Genomic DNA, 17,440 nt, shown 5'->3' with positions numbered 1-17,440 from the left:
CGGAGGACCCGGCCGGCCCCGAGAGCCGAGAGGCTGTCGCGCAGGCAGACAGGCCGCGGCCGCCGCCGGATACAGCCCCGCTGCGAGCCATGCCGTGCGGGGGCCCCGCCTGAGCCGCGGTCGCCGGGGCCGGGGGCGCTCGGGCCCTCGGGAGCGGGCCGGGGCCATGCTTGCGCTGCCCTGACGATGCCGCCCGCCGCGCCCGCCCGCCTGGCGCTCGCCTTGGGCCTGGGCCTGTGGCTCGGGGCGCTGGCGGGGGTCCCCGGGCGCGGCTGCGGGCCGTGCGCGCCCCCCTGTCTCTGCGGCCCGGCGCCCGGCGCCGCCTGCCTCGTCAACTGCTCGGGCCAGGGGCTGCGGACGCTCGGGCCCGCGCTGCGCATCCCCGCGGACGCCACCGCGCTGTGAGTAACGCGCGCTCGCCGCGCGGGCCCGGTGGTTGCCATGGCGCCCGGCGGCCGGCCGGGGCACGGGGCGCCTGCACCCTCCGGGGGGAAGCCGGCCGGGCGGGCCGCCGGCCTGGCGGGCCTCTTAGGGCGTGGGCGCGTCCCCGGCCTCCAGAAGGGGAAACGGGGTGCGGGCCAGGCCTCTCCCAGGGCGAGGCTCCAGCGTAGTGAGGGCGGCCCGACTAAATAAGGAAAACCTGGGCCCGCGGCCGGCTCTCAGCCCGCCTGGCCTCAGCCAGAGGGAAATAGGAAAATCCCAGATTCTGTGCAGGCGGAGACCGCGCGCCCGGCGGGGCCCCGGGAACGCCAGCAGACCCGGGTCAGTGGGCTCTGGCGGGGCGGGGCGGGGCGGTCTCCGGCGAACACTTGAACGCTAATTAGAGACTAATAGGATGCGGCTTGGCCTGGGGCAATACCCAGCACCTGGGAGCCCAGGAGGAGGAAGCTGGGCTGGGCGGTGGAGGGCTATGATGGATGCTTAGAATTGGCCTGATGCTTGAAGTGGAAGGGGAAGACCGAGGGGCCGGACTTGGTCGAGCGCGGGTGTAGGGTACACCCCCATTGTGGCAGCTGTGGGGGTAGTGAGGGCAGGATGGGAGGAGGGTTAGGGTCCTCGCGGGCCTCATTTGTCTTGCTTAGCGCTCTGATGTTATCCTGGGAACAGTGGGTGACTGTGATTGCCGTGGAGGGGTTTAAAACGCTGAAAAATCATCCTCGGTTTGCATTTTGGAGGAAATAATAACACGCAGTCTTTATGGAGAGCTCACCTACAGTCTCGGCCTATGCCACGGTGTGGTTGTGAATTGTCACGCTTAACCCTCAGCCTGACCCTCTGAGGTGAGGTGCAGCAGAGATGCCCATTGTACAGATGAGAACACAAGCTGGAGGTGACGGTGATGTGCTTTGTCCAAGCACAAGTGACCAGTAACAGCCGATGCCTGGCAGAGGCAGCGTTTGATTGAAAAGGGTGCAGGGAACTGAGATTTTCAGGCAGTTGACCCCAGAGCTGGGGGCAGTCTCCCTGCCTGTGATACACATCCTCATGGCCCTTTCTGGGTGTTTCCAGACACCTCAGCTAGGACTCCACGGCTCCCTGGCTGCACGCTGGAATCCCTTGGGGAGCGTTCAACATCCCCAGGCTTATTAAACCTTGGATTTGGTTTTGTAACAGCCCCTGGGCGACTCCGATGTGTCGCTGCCTCTTTTTAGGGGGACCCTCGTGGTCTGTGTTCAGGCGAGTTTGGATGTTGAGGGCGGGACAGGGGTGAGTGCTTCTCTTGGAGGGTTCCTCCTTGGGGCTCTGCTGGGTGTTGTGGGGGAGCTAGCTGGTTCTCCAGGGGCAGCGGCTGGGAGCCTAGGGGCCACACTGTCGTCTTGCTCCCTGACAGCTGAAGTGTTTGCCGTCACGGCTGTCCCTGCGGAGATGGGCTTCCTGTCTGCAGCCAGTGCCCACGTAATCATTTTGGATCCACCCCCAGCCCTTGTTTCTGGATGTTGTGAGCAAGGTTGCCTCCATCTCTGGTGGGCCGAGAGCTGCTGGGGATCAGGCCCCAGCCCCTGCTGGTTATTCCTGCTTCCTTGTCACCTAGCAGCAGGCTGGCCTCCAGGAGCTGTCCAGGAAATAAACGGTACTGGTAGGTTGGCCAGAGGCCTGCAGCAGGGAGCAGGCTCCCGGGCACAGTAGTGGAGCCTGAGCCTTGCGTGTGTCCACTTAGCCTCTGGACGTCCAGGGAGCTGGCGGCCTGGCCTGAGCCGGCAGGATTCCAGGGCTGCTGGCCCTGCAGCCTGGGAGGAGGGAGTCGGGGAACCGAGGAGACTTAACGTTCCAGTTGACACTCTGAAGCTGCCTCAGAGATTTCTGCAGGGCTGAGTGCGAGGAATCCAGGGGAAACTGGGCCCTTGACTGCAGATGCTAAGGCCCGCCCCCACGCCACCATCTGTTCTGTGTGGGCTGCCCCAGCCATCATCCTTGCCTGTCCACTCTGCAGACTCCCCACCCGCCCTCAGAGAGAGGGAGGCAGGTGAACCTTCTCTTCTCTGAGGGCGCAGAAATGAGGTCCGAGATGCCAGGGAGCCCCCTGGGGGAGGGTGTACACGTCCAGGGGCCCCAGTGGGCCTGCCTCCTGGGTGTCACCCTTAGTCTGAGCCTAGGGGACTCGGGCCCGGCGTCTCTGTCATCAGCGTCAGGCAGGCACCCCTCCATTTGAGACTCTTTGGCCAACCTGAGGTGCTGCAGGACAGTTGTGTCCTGACTTGGGGAGGGGGACAAGGGCTGGCTGATGGGGGATTCGGGGCTTGCAGGATCTCCCAGGGTTTTGAGACCCCAGCCTCCTTGAGTTAAATGATGCTTGCTGCTGGGAGGTGTCAGCCCGAACAGGATGACGTCATTCAGTAAAAGGTGGTTGCGCTCCTGTTTTTAACGCTTTTATCCTGGAGAGTTTGAACTTACACAGAAGTGGGTGGAAGAGCATGATGAACCTCACAGACCCACTGCCCTGTGGTCTGGCCTGCTGCTCCACCCTCACCCCCACCCCTTTTGGAAGCAAACTCCAGCTATCCTACTTTTGATCTGTTAGCATTTGGAAATGTATGGTGACCCCTCGATCACATGCGAGACGACGTACAGTTCCCTGATCCCTTTCATGTCCAGTGTGTTCAGATTTGTGGCTGTCTCGGTGTTTTTAACTGGATCGAACTAGGCACCAGATAAGGTCCACACAGTGGCAGTGCAGCTGGTTGATGTCTTTTAAGTCTCTGCGGGTATGCAGGCTCTCCCGTTTCTCTTCCCTCTCGTGTGATTTGCTGAAGAGACCCGCTCCCGTGGCACCTGGGGTGGGGTTGTGTCTCCGTGTGTCCCTCTGCCCTTGGCGTCCTTCCCGGACGCTGCCGGTTGGGCCCAGAGCTGTGTTGGGTGGGGAGCCACATTTCACGTGCTCGAGCCACAGGACCAGTGACTGCCGTGTTGGCCGGGCCCGCGCAGAGAGTTCTAGATGGGGCGGCACTGCTCCCGGTGCTGTCTGTCCATCATGTCCAGTGTGGCTGACTTTGGCCAGCCGCTTCTCGGGTGATGGCCAGGGGCTCCAAGTGGGCCTCGTACTGTCTCATGGATGTCTGGTCTGGGACCAGGCTCGGAGCAGGGACTCAGTAGGGGTTTGCTTCACTGACTAGGATATTGGGGCCTTGGGGTCTGCCGTTGGCTGGGGGCACCCAGGGCCTTTCCCTTCCTCACATGCTCCCCTAACTGATAGGGGGGTGTGGGGGGCTCTGGGAGATGCAGCCCCCGGGGAGCTGCGCAGGTGTGAGGGAAGGTGGGCATGGGGGAGGAGACCCCCAGGCTCAGCGTGAGCCTGGCCTGTGTATAACGCCAGGCACCATGTAGGCAGCCATGCATGTGGCGCCTGCTGCCTTGAGGGCTGGCGGGGCAGCGGAGGGTCCTGCCTCTGGGCCCTCCTGAGAGAGAGGGGGCCTGGCCGCCAGGTGCCTGGTCCTGTGCTTGGGGTCTTCAAGACCCACCTCTCTGAGGCTCTTATCACAGTGGAGCCAGTGTTAAAACCCAAACACCAGTGATAGAGAGGAGGCCGCTTTGCAGGGGCCCCTGGAGGGATCTCCAGTGTAGGTGACACTGAAGCCAATGCTCAGCGCTCGTGCAGGTGTCCCCCAGCACCGGGAGAGAGCATCCCACATAGAGCGGACAGCCTGGCAGAGTCTCAGAGGTGCCAGGTGATGGAGGGGCGGGAGGTGGGGCCTCTGGAGAAAGGGCAGTGGGGGCAGCATTGAAGGACCCAGGAGGGAAGCATCATGACTGGCGTCTTCTAGAAAGAAGACCACGGGCTGGGGTGCAGAGACGTCTTGCGTGCTGAGCTGGTCTCCCCCTCAGGGTCCCTGAGCCGCCCGCTCTGGGAGAGGCAGACTGCGAGTGTGCATCACACGAGCTTCCTGGTGAGAGCCGGACGGCAGAGCTGTGCACACACTGCTCCTATATGTGGCCCCTGGCAGGGTGGGCAGGTGAACGTGGAGGCTTCAGCTGCAGCTGTGATACTCGGGGAGCTGAAGGGACAGACAGCAGAGCACTCCCAGGGCCCATAGCCCCTCAGGAGACGGGCAGGCCCCGGGGCAGTGAGGACAGCCACCGCCCCAGGGCGGGAAACACCGTCTTGTTGTCTGTCTCATAAAGGCCTTGTAGCTAGAATATGTAAAAACTCTGTCACTCAAAGCTAAAAAGCGGGCAGAGGATCTGAGCAGACCAGTCTGCAAAGGAGACACACAAATGACCAATAGGCTCGTGAAAAGACGCTGTGTCTAGCTTTCAGGGAAATGCAGATCGAAACTCCAGGGAGATCCATTTCACACCCACTGGGCTGGCTGTCCCCAAAAGACAGGCGATACCCCGTGTTGGTGAGAATCCTTGTCTGCGACTGGCGGGGATGGGCACACCTCGAAGACAGTCCGGCAGCTCCTCTAAAAAGTAAACGTGGCGTCAGCAGAGGGCCCGGCCGTTCTGCCCTCAGTGTAGACCTGGGAGAAATGAAACCTACGTCCACACAAAAACTTGAACGCAAATGTCCACGGCAGCTTTGTTCAGAGGTTCTAGGAGGTGGAAACAGCCCCAGTGTGCACTGAGGATGGATATGTGCACAGAGTGTGGCCTGTCTGTAAAATACAGTTCGGCCTCGGGCAAGAGTGCGGTACTGAGGCTTGCTGCAACATGAGTGAGCCTTGAAAACGTGTTCCGTGACAGAACTCAGACGCAGAAGCCACGTGTTGTGTGATTGTACCGATGTGAAATGTCCAGAACGGGCAAGGCCACGGAGGTGCAAGCGGATGAGTGTCTGTAGCTGGGGTGGGCTGGGGTTGGGGGTGGTGGTCAAGCACGCTGGTTTCCCCCCGCCCCGGGGGTGAGATGGTCTGGAATTAGGAGTGGTTGCCCAGCCCTGAGAGTATATGGAAAACCACTGAACTGTATGCTCTGGAAGGGTGACCTTTATGGTTCGTGGATTAAAAAACAGACCCCCAAAGAAAGTATCCAGGGGGGCGCACCCCCTCCTGCTCCCGCCTGGTCTCCCTGCCTGGTTGCGACAAGCAGGACTCTGCTGAACTCTCCGTCCGGCAGTGTGGTGCCGTGGCCTGGAAACCACACTTGGCTCCATTTTACAGACCAGGAAACTGAGGCTCCCAGAGGTTGAGTCACTTCCTGGGGTCGCCTGGCTGGTGGGCTGTGGCAGAGAGGTGGTCTGGGCGTGCTCGAGGCCTCTCCCTGGAGCTGCACTTGGGGCCCTGGTGTTTGGCGCCAGCGACCAAGGTTAGGGCGGGGTGTGTTCGTAGGGGACCAGGTGGGCTCTGACTCAGCCCCAGCCGCTCACCTGGCCCTGCCCACCAGCTCCCTCCTCCCAGTTCCCTTGGCTGTCCCTGCTCTGGTCCTTCCCAGTGACCCTGCAGGAGAAGCATGGGGCAGACCTGGTTCCCATCCCAGCCGCTCCGCTTCCTGTGTGACGGTGCCCAGGTCGCTCAGCCTCTCTGAGTTTCAGTTGCCTCCCCTGCATTTGGGCACCGTGAGCGGATGCGCCTGATGTGGTTGTGGGCCTCAGAGGTGAGGGTGTGCGGTGTCCCCACGGCACTCGCTTGATGGTGGCCACATAATCCTAGCTGCTACCAGAGTGGCCCCCCAGGCCCTTCGGAGTGAGCTCAGAGTCCACCACCGGTCCCCAAGTGCTGGCCGGGAGCTGGGCCCCTAGGACCTGCCCGCTGCCGAGCACACATGCCTAAGGGGAGGCGCCCTTGGTGGCGCACGTGTGACTGCTGCCCAGACCAGATGCCTCCTGCCTCTGGTCTGGCCTTCGAGGTGCCTTCACTACAAAGCCAGGTGGCTGGGGGGATGTATCATGCCAGGCACGTTTCGCTGGTGTTTTCATCCCAGTGTTATGTGTCTGTGTGTTCCACGCCTTCCCGTGTGGATGTATAACACGGTGAAGGTATAAGGCAGTGCCGCCTGCGGGTGGGTGTGTGGGGACCCTGGCTCCCGAGGGGGACCCCGGCTGGGGTTTGGTTTCAAGTGAGGAAGCCATTTTGGATGAGACGTGTATTTTCCTTTCCGGAACATTCTGCCGTGCCAGCGCCGCAGCGGGATCCCAGCCGGGCCCAGCCTGCTGAGCGCTGAAGTGAAAACAGCCCGCTCCTGCCGCGCCGTCTGGGGTGGCGGCTGCCCAGGCCCGGCGCTGGGCTGACTGGCGGGCCGGGTGCCGGCAGTCTCGCTGGAAAATGCGGCTCACGCATGTCCTTTCTTCCCGGAACACCTCGCTCCTCATGGCTTGGCAGCTGTTTGTGCCGAGGGGCCCGGCCGTGCCCAGGCCGGGTTGGGGGGGGCTACGTTTGGGGGCCTTCTCCCCCTGAGGCGCCCACGGGCCCGGGCCGGGCAGAGCGTGTCCCCAGTTCTGAGTCCTGGAGTCCACCCTGGGGTCCTGCAGGGCCGCACTGGAAAGGGCAGTACCCTGCAGCAGAGGCCAGCCTGGCCCGTGCCAGGCACTCAGACCCCATGCCCACAGGCCGAGCCCTGGAGCCCCTTGGGCAACAAAACTGCCTGCCGCCTGGGCCGACGTGCCTGCCCCTCACCAAGCGGGGGCGACCCCGGGGACTGAAGCATGGCCCTCAGTCCCCAGCTGGGGGGCTCCTCTTCCTCGGCCCCTCGCCCCATCCTGGCCTGGTTAGTGCCCTGATGGAGGCCGCCTCTGGGTGGGCTGCCCTGGGGAGGCCCCTCCTCGGGGCTCCCTTCCCCGCTGCGGCCTGTGGGTTCAGGGCCTTCCCGGGTGGGCAGCCCCACACCGGATGCCTGGGCCTCGTCCCGCTGACAGCTGAGCCCCCGGCTGGCCACGCCCTGCGGGGAGCCCCTCCACGTGCCCTGGAGACGAGGCCCCTCCTGTCCGACGCCCGAGACGGGCGCCTGGGGCTCCTGCGCCTCTCCCCTGTTAGAGGCCCAGACTCCCCCTCTCTGGTCCCCCGGCCTTGTCAGGAGCCAGATGGGGGTGGGCAGCTCCAGCCAGGCCCCCCGGGCCCCTCGCCTGCCTCTCACCCTCTGCGTGTTTTTCTTCAGATCAGCTCTCTCCCCAAAACTTGAATTCATTAATTTAAACATCATTTCCGGCCCTGGAAGCCAGCCTCGCTCACCATAAATAGAAGTGCATGAAGACAGAGCGAGGTTACCAGACTCAGACTGACCCACCCTGTCCCGCTGCCAAAGGGAGCCGTTACCGCCGCGTAGGGTGGGGGTGCCGGGTCTGGACCGGCCTACGGGGTCCCAGGGGCCTGGGTCTGGCCTGTGGCCTCTTGCCCCTTCTGCCTGGGCCTGGCTCCCGAGGGGACGTGGTGGGGGTCCCTGCTTCCCCGGAGCCCTGGGGACGCCGCAGAGAGGATGGGGCGGCGGGGGCGGGGGTGTCCTGGCCCGCCGGGGGAGGCAGCTGCTGGCCCGCCACGCGGTTACGTAACGTGCAGGCCGCTCCTCCAGGGCCCGCTCCCCAGCCTTGTTTCCAGCGTGGCGGCCAGCGCTATAGGGTGGGGTGTGGGCTGGGGCCTGGCGCCCGCCTCCACTGCTGACCACACGTGTCTGGAATGTGCAGATGTTTCCTTGGGGGCTCCAGCTGGCCCCCAGACCCTGCTGGGCATCTGGACTGGGGAGTGGGCAGCCGCCCCCAAACCCCTGCCTGGGCTGAGGGGGAAACTGAGGCTGCCGGGGGCGGCAGGGCGGGTCCCTCCAAGTCCCCAGCTCTAGGAGGCGATGCCCTTGGAGTCACCCAGGCTCAGGAAGGGCCCTGTCCTTGGGCTCCGCCTCGGACACCTCTTCCCTCTCAGCATTGCCCCACGGCCCGCCCCGTCTCTCCACTGGGCCCTGAGACATCCTCTCCCCTCTGCAAGGCCTGGGGCTGGAGGCAGGGGCTGGGTCCAGTGTGGGGGGGCTCAGTGCTTTCCCCGGGGCCCCTCCGGCTGGTGGAAGCAGGGTCCCTCACTCCCAGCTCCTGCTACAGCAGGAGAGATCGGGTTGGGAAGGACACACTCCCCTGGGAGGCTGCCTGTCTGTCGGGAGACAGACAGGAATTGGGCCTGCCCCAGGGTGGGGGCGGGGCATACGGGGCTCTCCAGTGACTGCTGGGCGCTGGGGGGAGGAGGGGAAGGCTGGGGCCTGGGGGTCGAACAGGGGTCTTCCTCCCCAACACCCCTGCCTGTCTCGGGTCAGGAGAGGGAACGGCATGGTCGTTAAGCCTCCTTCCAGTGCAGGGGACGCAGAGATCCCACGTGCCGCGGGGCAGCTAAGCCCGCACGCCGCCGTGAAGAGTCTGATGCAACCAAATAAATACATATGTAAATAAAGAGAGGGAACAGAAGGGGAGGGCCGTGTGTGAGGACACCCCCGTCTCAGTCCAGGGCTGTGGGCATTCTGGGGCCAGCCTCCTAGCCTGGTCCCTGGTGCCCAGGGAGCTGACGTGTCTCGTGCTGATGTGGGTGTGTGGGCCGCAGGTCCCCCCTTCCCCTCCTGCCTTGGGGTCCCTGGAAGTTGCTGGCCTGACCCGGGGAGGTCCAGATGACCCAGAGGGTTGACCCCGTGTGACCCAGCCCTCTCGGGTGCGTGCTCTCCTCCCCGTGGGGATGGCTGCCCACCGTGGCGCTTGGCCAGCCGCCCTGCTGGGCTCCTGTGGGTGGCTCCCTGGGCTGGCCATGTTCCCCACCCCGACTTGGTAAGACGGGGAACCAAGTGGGGGCAGGGCGCAGAGGAAACCCGAGGGGCTGGAGCGGGGTGGGGCCAGCCCTCGGCAGCCTTGGCAGTCCCCGAGAACGGTGGCGACAAAAGCAGACGGAGATGTGGAGAGGTGGCCGTTCAGAGCTGTGAGACTCCAGCAGAGTCCGCCTCCAGGGTCCCCTCTGCCCGGCCCCCCCCGGCTCGCCCCGTTACCCTTCCGCACGCTCCCAGGTGGCTCTGTCCTGGGCCTGCCTTCGGCCTGCAGGGTCTTTTTCTGTACCTGGGCCCTGGGCAGGCCCAGGGGAGTCCTGGCAAGGGGCTCCCTGGGGGGAGCGTGTGGCCATGCCCCTTGGGCGGGGGTGGGGGAGCCTCCTGGGGGCAGCTGGGCAGGGCTGGGTGGAGGACTGAGCCGGGCCGTGGGGCAGTGGGGCCAGGGCGGCGTCCTGGGGGTGGTGCTGGCCGAGTGGCGGGGCTGCCAGGGTCGCCCTGCCCCTTCCCACCCTGGTTTTCTGGCACCACGGTGATCAGAAGCCAACCACAGATGGCTCCCAGGAGCTGCCACTAATGATGGATTTTCCAGAAAACGGGATGTGGAAAAACACCGCAGGGCTTGTCCTCCTTTCTCTTCCACTCGAGGCCCTGGTGGGGGCGCCGTCCCTGGTGCCCCTGGGTGGGGGCCTCAGTCACGCTCCCTCAAGCCCCACTGTCCCCGAGGCCCACCTTGGGGTCCTCTGACGGCCCGGGGCTGAGGCTCCTGCAGCCCCACCCCGGAGACTCGGGCTCCACAGCTGTGCCCCCTTCAGCCCCCGCGTGGGTCTTGCTGAAGTTTCTCATGGCCTGCCCCGCCCCCTGCCCCCGGGGCACTGAACTTGACATCAGGTGGAGTCTGGCTGCGTCCCCTGGTCTCCCGGCCTGTCTCTTCCACCCTGGGGACGGCCTGGGAGCCCCAGCAGCCTGGTGTGGGCTTGTGTGCATTGGTATGGGAGGCACCATGTCTCCCTGTTTTTTAAAGTAGATGTGACTGTCCCCAGCTCTTTATGATGGACACTACTTCCATCAGCGGTGTCAGCGGTGCTGGGGAGCCTTTCCCAGGCCGTCTGGCGAGAGCCCGGCGTGCTCTGGCAATCCTCCGGGTGTCAGGACTCCTCGTGGTAGCTTTGTGGGACAGATCAACAGGATAAACTCAGAATCTGCCTCTGAAATCTTCACCCGCCGTTAAGAATCCGGGGTTCGGTGACCATGCAGGGGCATCCAGCTCGCTCCTCAGCAGCAGGCTGGAGGCTTGGCGCTAACTTCAGCAGCTTAACATGGTGATGAGCAGGCCGGGGGCTCCTTCGGGCCCGGGCGGCTGCAGCCTGGCTACACGTGCATGGCAGCGTCTCACCCCTCTCTCTCCCGCCGCTGCGGCTTGGGGCCCTTGAGCTGCCCCAGCCGGCCGCCAGCTCCCGTCGCATCTCTAGGCAGGCTGCAGCCAGCATCGGCAGAGCACATCATGTCCACGTGCCGTCCACTCAGCGCCCAATCTCCTGATGGCTGCCCACGATGCCGAGGGTGAGACCTGGCTCCCAGGGGTTAGCGGAGTGCATCCAGTTCGCCTTCCCTCACCCCCTTGGTGGGGCCTGAGGGGGACGGGAGCTCCCTTTGTCGGTCACTAGCAGGCCAGCTGGTGACATGAAGGTCAGAAGCACCCCAGGCTGTGTTGGGAGCCAAGATCACATGGGCAGCCCGGCTGAGACCCGACCCCCAGCCCTTGGTGCACAGTCAGTCTGTGAGTAGAGGTGGCCGCAAGGCCCTGCGTAGATAGTCGGTCTCCAGAAGGAGCAGCGGTCAGGGACCAGGGTGGGGGTTGCTTCCTGAACCTCGTTCCTGGACGTCGTGAGCAGGGGATGAGGAGTGGCCCTAGGTACCCCAGCACCACCTGAGGCTTGTCCTTTGGGTGCGGGCTGCACTCAGGGCCTCGACTCCCAAGAGGGCCTTGTCTCCATGCCAGCCAGTTCTTACTAAGCTCCGCTGTGCGTGGGCTGGGTGAGGCGATGGAGCTGGGCTCGGGACACCCCTGGCTGCCGTGGGAGCTGGGACAGCAGGGGTGGGGGTCTGGAGTGGGCTGTGGCCGGGGGCACTGGGCTGGCGGTCATCACTGGGAGGGCAGGGCTGGCGAGCAGCATTCTGGGGCATCAGGGCCAGTGTGACACCCAGATGGCGGCTCAGAGGGCGGGAGGCCCAGGCCGCGCCCGTGTGGAGACAGGTGTCTCCATCCCAGGAGCTGGACCCGTGGGGCGACTGGCCTCCACCTCCAGGCCGGGCGGGGAGGTGGCACCGGTGGTTGGAGCGTGTCCCCGGAAGGACTCGCGGGGGTCTGGGGTCGCGTCGTCGCAGGTGTCACCACGTCGCCCGCGCTGTAGGTGATGGAGGTCAGAGGGCTGTTGTGCCATTCTCCTGGTGTTTCTCCAGTTGTTACGAGACTGGGCATTTTCCTGTGCATCTGTGACGTTTGTATTTCTTGTCCTATTCTCATCTCTGGCCTTTTTTTTTCTTTCCTGGAGTAGCTTGCTTTCTTGATGGTTTGTTAACAGCATATGTGGAAAGAGTATTATGAGCCTTATGGCGTCACCAACTCAGTGGACATGGGTTTGAGAAAGCTCCAGGAGATGGTGATGGACAGGGAGGCCTGGCGTGCGGCAGTTCGTGGGGTCGCAGAGTCAGAAGTGACCGAGAGACTGAACAACAATGCGTCGGTCTTCATCGCTAGTGCTTTTCCCTGCTGGCAGTTGGTTTTCCGAGATACTGTGTGGATATTGCGTGTCTTTTTACACAGCTGTATCTTCTGGCTTTTGAGATTTTCCTTCTGCTCATAGTTTCTGCTTTGAGAACCTCTGATTCTTCGCCTGTGATTGTGCTGGGGTTGGTTCTCTGACACGGTTCTGTCGACCTTGAGTGCCTGGGTTTATGGGAGTCCAGCTCTATGCAGTGCCCTAACCCTGGAGGGTTAACATGGGCTGTCACTGTTGCTGTGCTACGGGGCCCTCCGCCAGGGTCCCTCCCCCCGGTCTGGTCTGTGCCCCACTGCATCTCAGGATGCCCCCCACCCCCCAGCTGCAGCATGTGGGTGCCCGACCCTGGAGACCCCTGGGCTGCCTCGTGTCATCTGAACCCTGTGTGGAGGGGTGAAGCCTGCCCCCTGTGATGCATCTGACCCTGCTGGGCAGGAGGGGTAGGGGAGGGCATGGATGCAGTGCTAGGGGCCAGCTCCTCCTGCCTCGGGTTTCCCAGGTGGGCAGCAGTGCCGACCTGGGCAAACAGCTCTGGGTGGGCGGCCGCGGGCAGAGGGCGTCTGGGCCGCCCCGTGCTGACCCGTCTGCCGCACTCTGCAGGGACGTCTCCCACAACCTGCTCCGGGCGCTGGACTTTGGGCTCCTGGCGAACCTCTCAGCGCTGACAGAGCTGTGAGTGTCCCCCAGGGGCGGCTACAGGCTTCCACGCTGCAGGCGGCTCACGTCAAACCACGTTGAACCCCTCCTTTCTTACAGAGACATAAGCAACAACAAGATTTCTACATTAGAAGAAGGAATATTTGCTAATTTATTTAATTTAAGTGAAATGTAAGTGTCACTGGTTTTGGCAGCTGTGGGTGGCTGGACCCAGGGGCCCCGCACTGCCCGCTAAGCCTGCCCCATCCCCTGCAGAAACCTGGGCGGAAACCCGCTCGAGTGTGACTGCGGTCTGGCCTGGCTGCCGCGCTGGGTGGAGGGACAGCGGGTCCGCGTGGTACGACCCGAGGCAGCCACGTGTGCCGGGCCCGGCCCCCTGGCTGGCCAGCCGCTGCTCAGCGGAGCGCTGCTGGACGGAGCCTGCGGTGAGTGTACTGGGCGGCGCGACTGAGGGGCCAGACGGGACCCCTGTAGGCCCTCTCGGGTTGCGGGGGGGGGAGTTACTGACTGGGGAGGGGTTGGGAGGACCCTCTGACCTGGGGGACAGTGTGCTTGGGGTCAGAGGTGATGCAATCTGGGATGTGGTGGGGTGGGGGTGCACCCTCGGGACTGGCCTGCCTGCCCTTGCAGGTGAGGAGTATGTCGCTTGTGTCCCTGACGACAGCTCGGGCGCCGTGGCGCTGGTGGCCTTCTCAGCTGCCCCCGAGGGCCCGCTGGCCCCCGAGGCCTGTGGCGCCCTCTGCTTCGCAGCCGGCCAGACCCTCGCGGCCCTCTCGGAGCAGGGCCGGTGCCTGTGCGGGGCGGCCCGGCCCCCTAACACCTCCTCTGCCTGCCTGCCCTCCTGCTCTGGCCCCTCCCTGCCCCAGGCTCCCGCCTGCCGGGGGCCCAGCCTCCTCCAGCACATCTTCCCTGCCTCCCCGGGGGCCGCCCTGCTGGGGCCCCGAGGACCCCTGGCCTCTGGCCAGCCCGCAGCCTTCCATGTCACCGCCTCGCTGCCGGTCAGCTCCACGCACTGGGACTTCGGTGACGGCTCCCCGGAGGTGGACGTCGCGGGCCCCGACGCCACTCACCGCTATGTGCTGCCTGGCCGCTACCCTGTGACAGCTGTGCTGGCCCTGGGGGCGGGCTCTGCCCGGCTGGGGGCAGAGGTGTGGGTGGAGGCCGCCCCCGCCGCCCTGGAGCTCGTCTGTGTGGCCTCGGTGCACAGCAACGAGACCCTGCAGCTTGGTGTCCGAAACCGCGGCGGCTCGGGCCTGGAGGCCAGCTACAGCATCATGGCCCTGGGCGAGGAGCCAGCCCAAGGTGGGGCCCACCCTGGCTGCGTCGGGTGGGTGGGCTACCTGGGCCGGGCACACGCTGACGCCCGTCTCTGCCCTCTGCCCTCAGTGGTGCACCCGCTCTGCCCCTCGGACACGGAGATCTTCCCCGGCAACGGGCACTGCTACCGCCTGCAGGCAGAGAAGGCGTCCTGGGCTCAGGCGCAGGAGCAGTGCCGGGCCTGGGCTGGGGCCGCCCTGGCCATGGTGGACAGCCCCGCCGTGCAGCGCTTCCTGGTCTCCCGCGTCACCAGGTGCCTGCTGGGTGCGGGGCGTCTGCAGGGGCTGCGTCTGGCCGGCTGGCGGCCTCTGGGCAGCAGCCGTGTTGTGCCCATGGGCAACCGCTCCTGTCGGCTCTCCTGATGCAGCTGTGGCCACAGGGGTGCCTGCTGTGGGAGTTGCCCCCAACCCGGCCCTGTGTTCTCCCTGTCTGCCCGAGCCGGGCCTCTCCTGCAGAGGGCGGGGCAGGTCCAGTGTGACTTTGCTGGGTGGTCCGTGGTCAGTGCTACCTGCACCCCAGGAGCATCTTGGGCACTCTGGCCATCCAGGCCTGTGGGGTCTCTGCTCTGCAGTGCTCACCAAGGGTGGCCCTCAGCGCCTGCTATGGTCAGGGGTGGGGTGGGGTGGGGTGGAGGCTGGCCCCCTGCTCCCCTGGGTCCCTGTGGGAAGGGGCTGACGGACTGTCGGTCCCCCTGAACATCCCGTGTCCTGAGGGAAGATCGAGGCCCAGAGCGGGCACAGCCCTTGCCCTGGGTCCCTGGGTCCCGGGGTTCCCAGGTAGTAACGCAGCCCCGGGGCCCAGCTCTGACCCCGCCGCCTGTCCCCACGTCCTGCCTCCAGGAGGGTCTCTGCCTGCAGAGCTGTGGGGCTGGCCCATTTAGGGGCCAGTGTATGGGTGTCTTGGTGCCCACAGGCCTCCCCTGGAGCCTCTTCTCAGGATGCATGTGGGTCCTGTGGCCGGGCCCAGAGTGAGGCAGAGCCCCGAGCGAGTCTCAGCTGGACCCTGGCCCCGTGGGATGGGGCTGGGCGGGCGCTGGCCTAGGCCCCGCTTGCCAGGTCCAGTCTCTGAGCCTCAGTGTCCCTGTCTGGAAGTGGGGGTAGAGGCAGAGTCCCTGATGGGCTGCTGCGAGGCGGGTGTCCATCCCTGGGGAGCCCCTGAGCGCCGGCCCTTCGCTGCCTGCCACAGGAGCCTGGACGTGTGGATTGGCTTCTCAGCCGTGGAGGGGGCAGCAGCGGGCCCTGCACCCCAGGGCGGTACCTTCAGCCTGGAGAGCTGCCAGAACTGGCTGCCCGGGGAGCCACACCCCGCCACGGCCGAGCGCTGCGTGCGCCTGGGGCCCGCCGGGCAGTGCAACACGGACCTGTGCTCAGCACCTCACAGCTACGTCTGTGAGCTGCGGCCCGGAGGTGCGCGGGGCCCGGAGTGGGCGGGTGGGAGCGCCCGCTGCCCTGGCCAGGAAGCCCTCTAGGCACACAGGGTCCCCTGGTCACCCCAGAGTCCTCCCCACCTGGCCAGCACAGCTACACCCAGCGCCCGGGTCAGTGTTCGTCACGTGTTTGCTGAGTGTCCTCTATCCTGGACTGGGCCCACACCGGGGGTAGCCGGTGGAGGGAACCAGGGCCTGCTGCTGGGTGGCTCAGTCCCAGGTCCCTCAACCCCTGGGCCCCCAACACTCTCCTCCTGCCTGGGCCCAGCATCTCATTGCACGCTTGCACCCCAGGCCCCGTGTGGGACGCAGAGAACTTTCTCGTGGGAGCGCCCAGTGGGGACCTGCAGGGTCCCTTGAGCCCCCTGGAACAGCAGGAGGCACTCCTGGCCCCTCAGGAGCCTGTCGAGGTAGGCGGGCCCTTCAGGCTCCTTGCCCTGGCTGCCCTGGGTCCCTTTAAAAAGCAAGAGGACTGGGACTGCCCTGGGGGTCCAGTGGCTGGGGCTGCACGCTCCCAGTGCGGGGGACCAGGTTTGCTCCCTGGCGGGGGAACTAGATGCCGCACGCCCCAAGAAGGATCGATCCCACGTGCACAGCAGAGACCCGGCGTGGCCAAATAGGTGATAAAAAGCTTGAAAAGCAAGACGATCCCTCCACAAAAACCCCATGAAGCCTTTTTCTGGGCCTTGTTAACATCCTGTGTCCAGTGGGGAGAACGTAGAAAACCCACCACAGGGCAGAGGAGAGGAGCACCCTGGCTGGCACCCGGGAGAGCCCTGAATCTCCCGAGCCTTCTCTCTCCACTTGGGGGGATTTTTTTACAGATGAAGGTGGAATTCCTGTTGCTCAGAGACGGTTTTGACCTGATGTTTTTCTCCTGAGCAATGTGGTCCCACTGTGTGAGAAGGGGCCAATGGGGGGCTCCTCCCCTCTGACTGGAGGGTGTTTGGGTGTCAGGGTGGGGCCAGGCTGAGGGCCAGGGCCTGTGGAGCTGAGCGGCCCCCTGCCCGACCAGGTGATGGCGTTTCCTGGCCTGAGCCCGAGCCGCGAAGTCTTCCTCACCGCTGCTGAGTTCGCGACGCAGGAGCTGGGCCGGCCCGCCCAGCTGCGGCTGCAGGTGTTCCGGGCGGGCCGCGGAGCAGGTGGGGCCCCATCCGGGCAGCGGGACTTGGGGGCCTGAGCGGCCTCTCTGCCCTGTCGTGCCTCTTGGTCTGTTGTCCACTGGGCTGGTCTCCAGCTTCAAGGTGGACAGAGGCGCCTGGAGAAGCCAGTCCATGCTGGATGTGCCAAGGACGGCTCTGGAGGGGAGCTGGCTGGGGCTGGGGTCGGAGGAGGTGAGGAATGGTGCTGGGGGCCGGGGACACTGCCCGGCAGGACCTCGTCTCCTAGCAGGGTGTCCCTGTGGTCTGTTAGCACACGGGGGCCCCCGACACCCCTCCTTTCCTTGTAGGGGCCCTGGAAAACAGCAGCGAGACCCAGGGTCGGTCCCTGGAAAACAGGACTGAGCTGGCCCCTGCGTGCACACCAGAAGGGCCCCTGTGCCCCCGAGCCAACATCTGCCTGCCTCTGGACACCCCCTGCCACCCTGGGGCCTGTGCCAATGGATCCACACCAGGGCCGGGCCTCCCTGGGGTCTCTTACGCGCTCTGGAAAGAGTTCCTCTTCTCCGTGCCTGCGGGCCCCCCGGCCCAGTACTTGGTGCGTGCCTCTGGCCCCTGCTTCCTGCCTCCCTCCACCCCCGAGGTCCCAGCTTCCTGTCACACACACCAAATGCAGACCCTTCAGCCAAGCTGTCCACTCCCCTGCTGCCCGCCACTGCCTTGATGGTGCCCTCCTCTGCTGCCCCCACCCCAGGGCCTTTGCACTTGGCCTCTGGGCATGGCTGGCCAGTGTCCAGCAGAGGCCCCGCTCCTGTCCACGCAGCCCACCCCTCCTGCGTCCTCTCTGCCCTGTGTCCCATCCACCCCTGCCCTGAGCGCCTCGGAGGGCCCTGGTAAGCTGGGTACCCCGAGTGACCCAATAATGTGGAGGCCCCTGTGGGGAGTGACTCAGTGCCGCCTCCCGTGTTGAGGACGCGACCCAGCCCCGCTGCCCTCTCCCACAG

At 65.1% G+C, this 17,440-nt stretch overlaps 1 protein-coding gene across 4 annotated transcripts in view; it reads left to right on the top strand.

The window, feature by feature from the left end:
• The window catches only part of PKD1 (polycystin 1, transient receptor potential channel interacting), a 39,064-nt gene continuing 21,624 nt past the window's right edge, over positions 1–17,440 (top strand). For 3 of the 4 annotated variants that reach the window (XM_065924050.1, XM_065924049.1, XM_065924052.1), the window contains exons 1-10: positions 1–401; positions 12,537–12,608; positions 12,693–12,764; positions 12,849–13,018; positions 13,224–13,895; positions 13,980–14,163; positions 15,096–15,316; positions 15,631–15,746; positions 16,352–16,478; positions 16,787–17,034. In XM_065924050.1, the coding sequence (XP_065780122.1) occupies positions 187–401; positions 12,537–12,608; positions 12,693–12,764; positions 12,849–13,018; positions 13,224–13,895; positions 13,980–14,163; positions 15,096–15,316; positions 15,631–15,746; positions 16,352–16,478; positions 16,787–17,034 (2,097 nt within the window). In that variant the 5' untranslated portion in view covers positions 1–186. The remainder of the gene's footprint in view (positions 402–12,536; positions 12,609–12,692; positions 12,765–12,848; positions 13,019–13,223; positions 13,896–13,979; positions 14,164–15,095; positions 15,317–15,630; positions 15,747–16,351; positions 16,479–16,786; positions 17,035–17,440) is intronic. The other variant, XM_065924051.1, reaches the window with a different exon arrangement.

Source organism: Muntiacus reevesi, chromosome 2, assembly GCF_963930625.1.
Source record: "Muntiacus reevesi chromosome 2, mMunRee1.1, whole genome shotgun sequence".
In the NCBI taxonomy this organism is placed as follows: Eukaryota; Metazoa; Chordata; class Mammalia; order Artiodactyla; family Cervidae; genus Muntiacus; species Muntiacus reevesi.
This window is presented reverse-complemented; position numbering and strand designations above follow the sequence as displayed.